The sequence below is a fragment of the Cavia porcellus genome, unplaced genomic scaffold (assembly GCF_034190915.1).
Source record: "Cavia porcellus strain 051 isolate PalLab524CR breed Dunkin Hartley unplaced genomic scaffold, mCavPor4.1 scaffold_19, whole genome shotgun sequence".
NCBI classification, from domain to species: domain Eukaryota; kingdom Metazoa; phylum Chordata; class Mammalia; order Rodentia; family Caviidae; genus Cavia; species Cavia porcellus.
Genome location: NW_026947502.1, coordinates 35,068,263 through 35,083,406, shown reverse-complemented (window position 1 = coordinate 35,083,406; position 15,144 = coordinate 35,068,263). Strand labels below are relative to the sequence as shown.

Here is a 15,144-nt window from a genome sequence, read left to right as displayed (position 1 = left end):
TATTTCTAGAGCAATTCAGTTTTACTGAAAATATTCATTACTGTCCTATTACAAAAACTAAATTTTATCCTCTTTGCAATATCCAACTATAATAAAACTGACCAAATCCTTTAGTAAAATGTTATTCTCCACAAGAGATCCCTAAAAACATTAATTTTTTCACATTAAAAATGATCATTTAGGGCTGGGGATTTAGCTCAGCAGGCTCAAGGGCTTGCCTGGGAAGCCTGAGATTGTGAGTTTGATCCCTGGTACCAAAAAAAAAAAAAAAAAAAAAAAAAAAAAAAAATCACTTGTATCCACCAAAGAAACATAACCTGCTTTCTATAACATGAACAATATTGCTTTTCTTGCCATTGATTATTCGGTCACTTTCACTCTGTCAATGAATAGCTCTACCAAAAGCACTGAGAACTGCTAGGCATTTCTATACTGAAAAGAAACAAATACTCCCTTTTGTTTATATCAGGTGTTCGAAAACTATTTTTGCAAAAAGCCAAGTAGTAAATATTTTAGGCTATGATAAGGTTTGTTTTGCAATTATTTAGATGCCAATATAGTGTAAAAGCATCTGCACACAGTAGGTAAAAGAGTGATGAACCTGTTTTTACAAAAGCAGGTTGCAAGTCTAGATTGAATGTTGGTTATGTTTGTTGATCCTGCTTTATGGCATAGGGTTTGGTTGGTTGACTGACTGGTTGGTTGGAGTTTCCTTGCTCCTTTCATCAAGGTTCTCTTAAACACTTACTATTAAGAACTGAAGATTTAACAATAAACACAAGGGACATGTATACAACGATAAGTAGGAGAAACATACTGAAAATATCCAATTGAATTCATGCTGTGATGAAATTTTCACTATAAGTAAACAAATCCTTTCTTGTAATGAAAGAAGTTAAATTTTTTTCTAATTTGCTGAAATAGATTCTATATACTGAATTTAAGGTAGGATATTTGAGTGAAATCAGTATTTAGTAAGCTAAATTCATTTAGAAATAAATTTTTCCACTAAAGTGAATTCTGTTTAGAGAAAGCACCTGCTGCAACAGAATTCAACCTGTTCCTTTTAAGTAAAAGTAAAATTTATCTATACTTACCTCTTTCACTTTTCCAGAATCAATAACAAAGACAACATCATTGACTGTTATGCTGGTTTCAGCAATATTTGTGGAAAGAATCTGCAATAGGACATTATTTTATAAGTGATATGAAAGAAGAACAATGACTAATAATGATGGGGAAAAAAGATTTTACGAAGCTTACTATTTTACGAACACCTGCAGGTGGAGTTTTTAATACTTTCTTTTGATCAGACGTTTGCATATTTGAATGAAGCATAAAGACCTGATATCTGTTGACAATTGAAAGAAAAATATACTATAGTACCTGTCTGTTACTTTAAGCAACAAATACAAAACTTTAGATTTTACCTATGGGCATTGTCAGCAAACCGCTTGTCATCAAATAGGATGCGATCTCTCAGACCAACAATTTCATCATATCCAGGTAGAAAAATTAATACTGCACCTTGGAGAACAGTAATTTTTAATATTACATCTTATGAAACCAGAAACAATCAAAAGAACCAATTATAAGGAAATATACCATGAGTTTTCAAGTACTGGTAAATCACTATGCTATTCATAAATTACTATCAATGCAATTATATAAAAATGTGACACTCAAAATATTAATTTTAAAAGCAAAGTATACATTTCATTGTTCTTTTAGATGGCATTTATTTACCAGTATCGCAGCTATGGCAGATATTATATAGAAGATGCATGATCAAATCCAAGTCTACTTTTTCATCATCAAAACTGTGATGATAGGCTTTCAGGAGCTCTCTATCTTCTACACTGAGGTCATTTCCATTTGTTTGAACTAGAGAACTTTCATCTAGATTTCCAAATTCCAATGAAGCACTTTAAAAAAAACAAAAGACCAAATCAGTTTTCATGAAAAAGAGTAACTCTTAAAGATCAATAATTCCCATTATGCCCTTTTTCAAATTTCCTGTAAGTCCTAAGGAGGGTAAGTGACAATGTACTAGCTGCAATATAACTCATGTTTTAGTTTTAAGCACCTTCCTCAACATAAAATTTGGTTATAAGTGCTTTCAAAAAATCACAAACTTAGCACAAAAGATATTTATCAACAGGAAGTACACAAACAGTTTGTAAGCATAGGGAGAGATGTTCAACTTCATTCATCATCAGAAAACCACAAACGTAAACCACAGTGAGAACCTCACTCAGTAAGATGGACACACTCAAAAAGATAGGTGACAAGTGTTGGAGAAGGTATGGGTAGATTAGAAGCCTCCCACATTCCTTGTAGGAAGTGTAGGAATGTAGAACAGTGTGGTCACTTTGGGAAAAACTGTGGCAGTTCTTCAAAAGCTAAACACAGAGTTGCTATATGCCTCAGCAAACTTGCTCCAAGGTCTGCACACAATGAAACTAAAAAAAATACACCAACATATATCTGTCAATTAAGAAAAAAACTATATACAATGTTCACACCAGTTGTTTATAATAGTTCAAAGGTGTAAACAATACAAATGTTCAATGACAAATGGATAAACTGTCCTATATCCATGGAATAATTATCCAGTCATAAGAAAATCTACAACATGAATAAACCTTAAAAAAATTAGGCTACATGAAAGAAGCCAATTACAAAGTACCACATATTATGTGATTACATTTATACGGAATGTATAGAATAGACAAATTTCTAGGGCTGGGAGGCTTAAGAGATAAAAGGATGGGACTGCTAGTGGGTACAAGGTTCCTTCCGTGGTGATGAAAATGTCCTAAAGACTGTGGTAAAGAGTACATAAGCCTATGAACATACAAAAAAAAAAAAAAAAAATCAACAAATTGTACACCTAAATGAGTGACTTATAATGGAATAAGAATTACCTCAAAAAAACCATTAAAAATGTTTGGTTAACATATATTTCCATATATAAAAATTTTTTTTGAACGCAGCGTCTCACTACATACTTCTGGCTGTCCTTGAAGTATGTAGCTCAGGCTGACCTCAAATTCAAGGCAACCCTCCTGCCTCAGCCTCCCAAGTGCAGGGGTTATATGCATGTGCCACTGCACCAGGCTTCATTTATATTTCTTAATAAGTTGTTTCTAATTGTTCACTATTACAAATGATATTTTGCTAAATAGTCCACATTAAAAAAAAAGCCTCCACAGATAATTCTACAGTAAAAACAAGTTAATTGTGCTATTTTCCAAAAGCCTAGAATAAACATGAACTACTACTTTTTTTCATCCTGTTATAAACATATAAACTACAGTCATCACTAGTAATTATCAATAGGATTTCCAGGAGTTCAGTTCAGCCCAAACTCTCTCAAAAAGCTTAGCAGAAAAATAACAAGACTGTTTTCAACAGGTAAAATACTAAGATTGTGTCTTTGTAATTGCAGTATTTTTAACATCAAGATCTGCTGTAAAATATCCTGTTTATTGTTTCTTATTTTTTAACATGTAGGTGAAGAAATATGTTCTCTGATTAATACTATAAAACTGAGTTATCACTATCAATAAAATCCAGAAAACAAGATAAATTTAATTTTAAATATTTGAAATTGCTTGACATGGTGATGCTGTTAATTCTAGCACTCTGGGAGGCTGAGGCAGGAAGAACACAAATTCAATTCCAGCCTTAGCCACTCAAGCAATTTAGCAAGACCCTGTCTGAGAACAAAATAAAGGGCTGCAAAATAAAGGGCTCAGTGCAATCCCAAATTTAAATTTAAAATGTTATCACTAAAAGAATGAAAATTCTCGGTAGTATTATTAAAATAACAATAAAAACAACTATAAGAATTAACATTTGGATATAAGAATTTTGGGACTCTGTAACCTAAAGTATCAATGAAATGAAAATGACACAAATAACTTCATCGTTAAACATTTATTTCTTACAATGTCTGACATTACATCTACAGAAGTACAAAAATTCAATTCAAATAAAACATTTTATATGTTCTTGAAGAATAGATCATTTACTATATTTAACTTCACGGTCCACTTTTTGTGGGGGACTTTCATAGGTTTCATAGGACAAAGAGAAGCTATCAGTGAATTATAAAATACGTTAAAGCCTCTTTTACATATTTTTAAAAACCTATATAACTAATCTAAATATCTAATCTAAATTTAATCTAAAATCTCCAGTAAAAGGTATTTAGGGTCAAAGAATGCAGCTTAGTGTTAGAAGGCTTGCCAGGCATACACAAACAAGGTCCGGGCCTCCGTGTTCAACCCTTAGCACCACTTTAAAAACAAAGATAATTAGGTAAGTTTCATAAGATACATAAAATATCTACATTGCCCTTCTGATTTTCTCCTTTTCAAAATGAGACAAAAAAAAAAATGGAAGTAGAGCTTTTTCAAGTGGAAAAGAGATCAAAAGTTGGATACAGGAGAGAAGGATAAGAGGGGAAGGGAATTCAAAGGATGTGCTATTATGTATATGTATAAACTCCCCACTATAAATGTGCTGCAAACATATAGTAATTTTAAAAAGTAAAAAGTAAAGTAACAATATATATGTATAGCATCAATAAAGAATTTTACGAAAGCTATAACAAAACCTATTATACTCATATTACTTAGGATTTTTTCAATTGCATAAGCCATGTTTATTAACTGCTAGTATTTCTAAGCAATATTTATCTTCCACTATTTATTAAACATTTAGTGATTATCTGTGAACCTCTAAATAAGGAAAAATGAGATTACCATCTCTACTTCCATAACATCTTGCCCACTTGAAATCCCACAATTTTTGTTAAGTCTTCATTCAGTTTTTACTATGACTGTGTGAACATTATGCACTGCTGAATCAAATGTGAACTGTATTTCCTTTCTGCTCTCTCCCTCCCAAGCAGGGTAATTATTGTTTAATCTTTATGCTGCTTAGTTTTCTGTGACTTTACCACCAGTTCTCTGAAACATATCAAAAGACTTGCAAAGCTCTTTAATAATGTACTTTCAAACCTCAGGTAACACTGTTTTCTCTCAAAGGCTTCCTTCCTAATGCTCCCCATCTTTCCTTTTCCTGTGGGGCTGGGTGGGTCTGCATGGCTGCTGTCACTGTAGCACTCCTTCTGCACCACTGTCCAGGGCATTCTCTTCACCTAATTCTTGTACTGAATATGTTTTTTCTGGGCTTTTCTGTTCATTAGACTTGTTTTTGTGAAACACATTCTCTAAAAGTTTCCTTATACTAGATATGTAGAAAGTAAGCTTTTTTATGTTTTTCTACATTTTTCCATCTCTTGTCTATTTTTCCTACTTTGTAAACAATTTTCTCAATTTTATCTCAGAAACATTCTGAACTTTTATGCTATCATATTTTAGTATTTACTGATCATCTATTATAACCAGGCACTATTCTTGAACAAAAGGCACAAGCACACTAAACACTGTTGGAGAGAAGAAAGAAAATAAACAAAAGCAATAAAACAGCAAAGTATATGGTAAAACTGGACAGTGGCACATTCTATAAGCAAAAGAAAACATAGAACAGGTTAAGCACAACGCAGGGAGGTAGGTCACAAAGCGAGACTGAGTAAATTAGAGTAGGCATCATGAAGACAAGACTGAATGAAGATTTATGGTCTTTCCTTTCATATAGGTCAAGTTTTTATTGATGCTTAGTTTCATTCAAGTTCCAGAGTTTTCTGTTGCTGCTGTTTATTTCACTTATTGATGTATGAATGCAAACGTCTAAGATCAGATCAAGCCTTGGCAGTTCTTTCCTTTCAAAGAGGAAAGTACCAAAACACTGAGTAAACATGTGGGGAATGTCAAGTGGTTTAGTGTATCATTGAAAGAGCTAGGTATGGTGGAGCACGCCTGTAATCCCAACACTCAGGAGGCTGGGGCAGGGGGAGCGCCATGAGTCTGAGACCAGCCTGCGCACCACAGTGAGTTCAAGGCCAGCCTGAACTTTATAATGAAACCATGTCTCAAAAAAAAAAGACTAATTTTCTCTCCAATTTGGTCTACTTTTCCAAAAAAGAACTATCAAGTTTTCTGACAAAGAACATAAACTTACATAAACTTCAAACAGGTAAATTTCAAATAGTAGATCATATGGGAAAGAAATACATGATATTTCAATTATCAGTCTATGGATCTTCATTCTTTGTTATTTGATAAACTCATGCCCACTTTCCCATCACAGGTAGTAAACTCAAATTCAAAGCTTCTACAGCAAACTATTTTAATAATCCTAAAATCACAACTCTCTGTGGCTCAATTTCTAAAATAAACTTCCTATTTCTTCCCAAGATAGCAAAGTGATATCACCTGATGGCAGGGAATAAGGTGATGTAAAGCTCTAAATCCGTATCACAATTCTGTTCTCTGGATTTTTGGTTGTGGTTTTTAACCGTTGCTTTCATTACTTCATCTAAGTTAACTGAATAAGAACCTAAAGAGTTCTAAAACTAAATTGAGTTTGTTTCTTATTAACACTGTTTTCTTTATTTTGCTAAGTCTATTATCACTTATTAATCAGCTACCTATCCTCAAAAAATGTATTCACATCTTCCACCAATTACAGTGTCCTCTTTCATTCTCTCTGACTTTTCAGTTTATATTTTTCATATTCTTAATTCATTTTAATGAGGTTTTGGGGGAACACAGAGATGAATACACATATTGTATCTACCATGTTTAACTGTGAATCCCTCTTGATTTTTCAAAATAAAGCATAACATAAACATTAAAGCACAGATCTAATATAAAAAAATCAAAAAATTTTCTTTTAACCACAAATAATCATCTCTGGCCAAAAGACTACAAACAGCCTGATTTTACATATTCCATAATTTATATGGTTAGGCTCTTTTAAAATATAGTAATAATAATATTAATTTTAAAATACTAAAGCTTTACCTGTAAGATTCTAGAAGATCCACAATTTCAGTCTGCCCAAAGTGTTTAGCCCAATCTAAGGCCATCCTGCCAAAATTCAAAGATAACAGACTAAGACAAAAATAATTTGCTACCGAATTATAAAACTAGCCACTCAAAATTATTTACCCATTAGAGATCAATGATTATTACATAATGGCTTTTAATATAAAGTCAAATATAAGAAGTCAAAAAAAGATACATAAAGATATACAAAAATTGGATGTAGTCTAAAATTACCAGCCATTTGATGCTTTACTATGGACATTGGCTCCCATACTAATTAACTGCTCTACTTGACTTGCAAAGCCTCGGCCTGCAGCAACCATCAGAGCTGTTGCACTGGTTTCACTATGTCTGTAATCAACTAAAAGAAGAAAAAATAAAACTGTTAAACTTCCAAATTATTTAAAACTACTTTAATTTTTTTAATAAAATTTAAATGGCTGAATGTCCAATTAACCTGGGACTTGCTTTCACTTCACATAAGAACAATATATAACCCTTAAATTAGATTATCCAAGGAAATCTGTTACTGATATGTCTTTGTATAAACAGTATCAAACAGACACTGTAAGTTGAAAGCCAGGAAAAGGAAAGATGCTGTTAAACTGCTTAAAATTCACCTATGCAATTAAAACAGAAAAGGTACCAAATTTCAGAACTCATAAATCTCCTTAAATCTAGATGTTGCCTCAATCACCAAATGACAAGATATTAAAAAGTTCATTTTCACCAGCAACCAGTAATTAATCTTTAAAAATTTCTAGCAAAAGTCACAACAAATTTCTATTAACCCCAATTATTCTATGCTACTTTCCAAATGCTTTCCAAAATGCATAATGTGTATGTCTTAGTCTGTTTTCTTTTACTTTAGATGCATTACTATAACCAGCAACTGGGAGATTTATAAAGGAAAGTTGTTTACTTAGGTCACAGTTTTCAGTATCCAAAAGCATAGCATCAGCATGTGCTGAGCTTCCACAGAAAGCCTGATGCTGCCCATCTCATGGCAGAGAAGGGTGGGTGGGTACATGCAAAAAGGGCCAAGTATGTGGGGTAGCCTCCCTTTATAAGGATACACTAGCAGTAACCAATCCTGTACCGGAACTCACACCCTTCTGGAAAAAGAATAAACCCTCTTGCAGACTTAACAACTTCTTAAAGGTTCTGACATCTTTCAACAAAAACAAGTTTGAAACAAATCTCAACATGAGTTTTGGTGAGGACAAACTATTTTCAAACCACAGCAAGGAAAAACACCAGCACAAAGTTTAGTTTTTGTAAAAGTGAACAGAAAAATAAACTCTATTAAAGTTCCTTCCTAGAATCCTTTCTTGAATAATAAATATATAATTGCTTAGCACTGATTTGCTTAAATTACAAACTTGACAATTTTAAAAAGAATTCATCACAAGAAAAAAAACCGCAGTGTAAAATTTAAGGTAATTACAAAGGAAAAAATTTAATTTTCTATATACAGTATACTCAACTACCATCATTATTTAATAAAATTCTAAACACGAATCTGCTATCACTATCAGTCCATGGTTTCAAAAGTGAAGACGGAACCTATAAGAGAATTACCTCAGGCTTTTGTTTTTTAGGACTTTATACTTTACTGTAGTTTTATATTCAATACAAAACTGAGACAAATATAAAGAGATATTCTATATACACTGTTCCCATAATGCATATACATGGCCTCCCTTACTAGTCAAAAGACTGGTATATTTGTTACAAGTGATGAACCTAGAATGACATATAATCACTCCAAATTTCACAGTTTTCGTTAGAGTTCACACTTGGCATTATATAGTCTGAGTTTAGACAAATGCATAATGACATGTATTTTTACTTTTTATAGTATTTTGCTTTTCATTTTTGAAAGCAGAGATAGTCAGTGTGCTATGACACTCAGAGAAACCAGATGCCACATCATGGTGTAATAAAATAACCCTATGGAAGGACACGGACAGCAAGAAGGGCCTTCTTGCAACAGCCTGCAACAAACTAAAGCCTCTTGCCCCTAGCCATGTAAGAGAACCTTCTTAAAAGCAGATCATCCACCAACAACAATCCTTCAGATGATTACAGCACCTATCTATTAATATGTTAAAAGAGCCTTATGAGACAGCACAAGTCAGCTTCATCACCTACATCGCTTCTTCATTCATAACTCTGGAAAACTGAGATAACAAATGTTGTAGGCTGTTAAATTTTGGAATCATTTGTGAGGCAGTAACAGACTATGTTTAGTCTTAGTAATTCTTAGCTGCCTCTACAGGATCATATAGGAAAAGGTTGGAGTCAAAAAAGAAATCTATAAAGACCACAGTTTCTTAGATTACAGGAAGAATTTATTTCCAACTCCTGGACCATAACAAGTTGAAATTTTAAAGACAAAAATATGAAAAGTCATAAACCACAGAACTACAATAATACTTTTGGTTTATTTCCATTGAGTGTAGACATAGAGCAATGGATTTAAGGAAATGTATAAACTATATATATAGAAAAAGCCTAAGTCCTAGGATGACCATTATTAAGTAATATCCAGAAGGAAAAACCAAAGATATTTAGGCATTTAAAATGTTTAAATATTTTAAAGAAATAAAATATGCCTTAGATGGTAAGTTTCTAAAAAATTACTAAATTCACTAGACTAAATTTTTGTCTTTAAATGGAAAAATAAAGAATATTAGAGACAAATACACTTCCAAATACAAAAAAAAACCCTTGTCAACTTATGAATAGATTAAATAATTCAATTGATTAATCAATGTACACAGTATCTGTTAATATTAAAAACAATTAGAAATTTTAAAAAAAGAGCTTCTTAGCCTACTATGGTAGCCTACTCCTGTAATCCTAGTACTCGAGAGGCTGAGGCAGAAGGATTGTGGTGAGTTTGAGATCAGCCTGTGCTACAAAGTGAGGCCAAGGCTAGCCTGAAATGCATAATGAGACCCTGTCTCAAAAAGACCAAAAATAAAAAAAAAAAGCATACTTAAAGTCATCCTTAATTTTGCTCTCACATTTTACATTGGCACACTTCACTTTTTTTTTTTTTTTTTGTCGTTTTCCTTTTTATCGGTACCGGGGATCGAACTCACGACTGCCTGCTTGCAAGGCAGGCACTTATGCAGCTGAGCTAAATCCCCAGACCCTTTTACTCTTTATAATAAATCCTGAATGTGAGAACATATCACATTTCTCTCCTAGAGTATTATAGTAGCCTGATAACTGCTACTGTTCCTAAGTTACTACATTCTGTGCTGGTAAATTACTACATTTTGTGCTCCGTAGAACAATCAAATTGATCATTTCAAAAATTCCCCTAGCCTGTTTCCAACTTTTCCATGCTTCCAACTATATTGTAAGTAAAAATTAAAAGTCCTTTTCGTGATGGCTTTTTTTTTTTTTTTTAATCTCAGTTTCTATTCAGGGCATACTGGTGGTCTTGCTTTTTTTTTTTTTCCTTCTATAAGTTAACATATTTCCATCTTTCAACCTTTTTTTTTTTTTTATGCCCGGAATGAGGTCCCTGTAGACATTCAGGCGTATGGCTCATGGCCTTCTTCATGTAAGGTACTGCTTAGATATTGCCCTTTCTTTGGTACCGGGGATTGAACTCAGGACTGCGCGCTTGCAAGGCAGGCACTTAGGCCGCTGAGCTAAATTCCCAGCCCCAGATAAGTCTTTTCTAATCACTAAAAATGCCTACTCCTTCCTTGCTTACTTTTTATTGTTTTTCATTACCTGACAGCATTTGTTTTTAATTTTGTATTCTCTGTCTTATCCACTAGCGTGCAAATTACATGAGGACAGAAACCTTATCTGTTTTACTCTTCTTGGAGTCTTCTGAAGTTTGTAATGAGTTCTCAAAAAAATTAATAAATAAGTACTTAAAGCATCTTTACTGACAGTGCATTTGAACGCTTAGTGATTGTAACCTAATTTTGTTAAAAATTTTCTTTCAAATTTTGATTGTTTAAATTGCTAATTTAGGCAGATCTGGGGTGCCCTCAGTGGCCTCTCTGCGTGTCTGGAGGACTCTGGATTTCTGCGCCCAGACTGCTGGATTTCCCTCAGGCTTCCAGGTGTAGTGAAGGAGAGAGGTGGGTTTGAGGCTTCCACATCAGCCTCCCCATTCCTGGCTTCATTTGGAGACCTGCTGAGCTCCCGATAGGTGGGCTGGCCCACACTACCAGCCTAGCGCAGCCTGGTTAGCTGCCGCGCCTGGCCATAGGTCTGCAGAGGAGGAGCTGGGCAGATCTGGGGTGCCCTCACTGGCCTCTCTGCGTGTCTGGAGGACTCTGGATTTCTGCGCCCAGACTGCTGGAGTTCCCTCAGGCTTCCAGGTGCAGTGAAGGAGAGAGGTGGGTTTGAGGCTTCCACATCAGCCTCCCCATTCCCGGCTTCATTTGGAGACCTGCTGAGCTCCCGATAGGTGGGCTGGCCCACACTACCAGCCTAGCGCAGCCTGTTTAGCTGCCGCGCCTGGCCACTATGTCTGCAAAAGAGGAGCTGGGCAGATCTGGGGTGCCCTCACCGGCCTCTCTGCGTGTCTGGAGGACTGTGGATATCTCTGCAACCAGGGAGGGTCCACAGGTTCCTGAAGCACTGCGGCCTGTGGTGAGTACCCTAACCCGGCTGCGATTGAAGAACTGTGGAGCTTCCAAGGGGCAGGTGGGCGCACAGTGTCCCTGAGGCCCAGCTTGTCTGGAACTGTGGAGTTCTGAGCAGGCAGAGGAGGGCCACTGGTTCTGTAGGCCTAATAGCTTGGAGTAGCGCGGCGCCAGAGTCCCAGTAGCTCCAAACATAGAAGGGGATTTTCAACAGATCCTGAGGAAGCTTTCAAATAACACTTGAAACACAGAAATATAGGAAAATGACAAAACGAAAGACCAAATTACAACCTCAAACCTCCAGCCCATCTCAAGAAACCCTAGGAGCGATGTATATAGAAGAAAATATATCCCATACACCTCATATATCGGACACAATAGCCACTGAAATTGACAAGCAACTCCAGGAAGCTTTAAAGAAATTCAAACTCGAAATAATCTCCCAGATAAAAGAAGAAATGATAAAAGAAATGAAAGAGATTCTAAATATATCTAAAGAAAACACATAAAAAATTGGAGGAACTAAACAAAAAGATAGAATCCCTAGACGAGCAATATAAGAAACAAACAGAATACATAATGCAGATGCACAGAGATATACAGGAAATAAAAAACTCCACTGAAAGTTGTAAAAACCGCCTTAATGAAAGTGAAGATAGAATTTCAGACCTTGAAGACAGGATTGCAGCTAGTGAACAGGAAAGGAAAGATCTTTTGAAAATAACAAGGAACCAGGAAACAACAATTCAACAACTGCAAGACGATGCAAAGAAGAATAACATAAGAATGATAGGGATTAATGAAAGAGAGGGAGACAACATGAAGGATGTCAGGAGGATATTTAGAGAAGTAATAGCTGAAAATTTCCCAAGCATGAAATCAGAAACTGACATCAGGATCAGTGAAGCATATAGAACTCCAAACAGTCATAACCAAAATAAAACTACACCCAGACATATAATAGTCACCATCCCAGAAATCCAACACAAGAATAGATTATTAAAAGCTGTCAGAGAGAAAAGACAAATCACTTATAAAGGAAAACCTATCAGAATCACAGCAGACTTCTCAGCACAAACGATAAAGTCAAGAAGAGCATGGAGTGAACTATTCCAGATCCTAAAGCAAAATGATTTCCAACCAAGACTGATATATCCTGCAAAACTATCATTCAAAATAGATGGTGCAATACGATACTTCCATGACAAAGAACAGCTGAAGAACTTCATGAACACCAAACCAACCCTGCAAAAAATATTGAAAGACAGTTTAGATACACAAAGGAAAAAACCACTAAGCAAAGCAAATAATTAAACAGAACCGAAAGATAAAGATGCAACAGCAGAGAGATAACATTCCTACAATTAACCAGCACTTAACAGTAATAACCATTAATGTAAATGGTCTCAATGCACCAATGAAAAGAAACAGACTAGCAGAATGGATCAAGAAACAAAATCCAACCATATGCTGTTTACAGGAAACCCATCTAACCCAGAAAGATACTCACAGACTGAAAGTCAAAGGATGGAAAACAATTCTTCATGCAGCAGGAATCCAAAAAAAGGCAGGAGTAGCCATTCTGTTTGCAGACAACGTGAACTTTAAACCAACAATGACCATAAAGGACAAAGAAGGTCACTACATACTCGTAAGGGGAAAACTCCAAGAGGAAGAGATAACTATCTTAAATATATACGCACCAAACTCCAGAGCACCCAGTTATATAAAACAATTATTAACAGAAATGAAAACTCAAATTATCAGTAACACAATTGTAACAGGAGACCTTAATACACCACTGACACCAAGGGACAGATCAACCAGACAGAAAATGAGCAAAGAAATAACAGAACTGAATCACACCTGTGAACAAATGGGTTTGATAGACATATACAGAATGTTCCACCCAACAACATCAGAATACACATTCTTCTCAGCAGTACATGGATCATTTTCTAAAATAGACCATATATTAGCTCACAGAACATATTTAAGCAAATGCAAAAGAGTTGAAATCATCCCTTGCATATTATCGGATCATAGCGCTCTAAATTAGAAATTAATGACAAAGGATACTGCAAAAATTCCGCAAACACATGGAAACTAAATAACACACTCTTGAGTAATCAGTGGGTCACAGAAGAAATTAAAGAAGAAATTAAACAATACCTAAAAGAAAATGAAAATGCAGATACAACTTACCGGAATCTGTGGGATGCAATGAAAGCCGTTCTGAGAGGAAAATTTATTGCACTGAGTTCCCACATCAGGAAAACAGAACGAATACAAATAAATAACTTGATGCTACACCTCAAACAGCTAGAAAAAGAAGAGCAAGTCAAGCCCAAAGCCAAAAGAAGAGAGGAAATTATAAAAATCAGAGCAGAAATCAATGCAATAGAGACTAAGAAAACAATCCAAAGAATCAACGAATCAAAGAGTTGGTTCTTTGAAAGAATAAATAAAATCGATAAGCCCCTAGCCAACCTTATTAAAAAAAGGAAAGAAAAAGCTCAAATTCATGCAATAAGAAATGAAAAAGGAGAAATCACTACAGACCCAATAGAAATACAGAGGATCATCAACACCTATTTCGAAAACCTCTACTCTCAAAAGTTTGATAACACAGAAGAAATAGACAGATTCTTAGAAGCATATGAAGTACCAAAGCTAGATCAAGAGGATATAAAACTGTTGAATAACCCAATCTCTGCTAATGAAATTGAGAATGTAATTGGGTCCTTGCCCACCAAGAAGAGCCCAGGCCCAGATGGATTCACTGCAGAATTCTACAAGAAATATAAAGAAGACCTAATGCCGACACTCCTCAAACTATTCAATGAAATTGAAAGGGAAGCAATCCTTCCTAAGTCATTCCTGGAAGCAAATATTACTCTAGTACCAAAACCTGAGAAAGACCCAACTATAAAAGAGAACTATAGACCGATCTCCCTAATGAACACAGATGCAAAAATCCTCAATAAAATATTGGCAAATAGGATCCAGCAAATCATCAAGAGGATTATACACCCTGACCAAGTGGGATTCATCCCAGGAATGCAAGGATGGTTCAACATACGCAAATCAATAAATGTAATCCACCATATCAATAAAGCCAAAAATAAGAATCACATGATCATCTCTATAGATGCAGAAAAAGCCTTCGATAAGGTCCAACACTTATTCATGATAAGAACTTTACAGAAAATTGGAATAAATGGTCTATACCTCAATATAATAAAGGCCATTTATGACAAACCAACAGCCAGCATCATACTAAATGGCCAAAAATTGAAAGCCTTTACGTTAAAATCAGGCAAAAGACAAGGATGTCCTTTATCACCACTCCTATTTAATATAGTACTGGAAGTACTAGCCAGAGCAATTAGGCAAGAAAGAGAAATAAAAGGGGTAAAGATAGGAAAAGAAGAAGTTAAATTATCATTGTTTGCAGATGACATGATACTCTACATAGAAGACCCCCTAAACTCCATTGAAATACTCTTAGATACAATAAATAAATTCAGTAATGTGGCTGGATACAAAATCAATAC

The 15,144-nt window shown here is 34.9% G+C and overlaps 1 protein-coding gene across 3 annotated transcripts in view; it reads right to left on the bottom strand.

The window, feature by feature from the left end:
* The window catches only part of Ythdc2 (YTH N6-methyladenosine RNA binding protein C2), a 71,185-nt gene that overhangs the window by 26,004 nt on the left and 30,037 nt on the right, over window positions 1–15,144 (bottom strand). For all 3 annotated transcript variants that reach the window (XR_010041143.1, XM_003473272.5, XM_063230940.1), the window contains exons 11-16: window positions 7,197–7,323; window positions 6,939–7,004; window positions 1,747–1,925; window positions 1,431–1,527; window positions 1,264–1,351; window positions 1,098–1,178 (exon numbers count right to left, since the gene is read on the bottom strand). Coding sequence is in view for 2 of the 3 variants with exons in the window: in XM_003473272.5 (XP_003473320.1) it covers window positions 1,098–1,178; window positions 1,264–1,351; window positions 1,431–1,527; window positions 1,747–1,925; window positions 6,939–7,004; window positions 7,197–7,323 (638 nt within the window). In the remaining variant the exon portion in view is untranslated. The remainder of the gene's footprint in view (window positions 1–1,097; window positions 1,179–1,263; window positions 1,352–1,430; window positions 1,528–1,746; window positions 1,926–6,938; window positions 7,005–7,196; window positions 7,324–15,144) is intronic.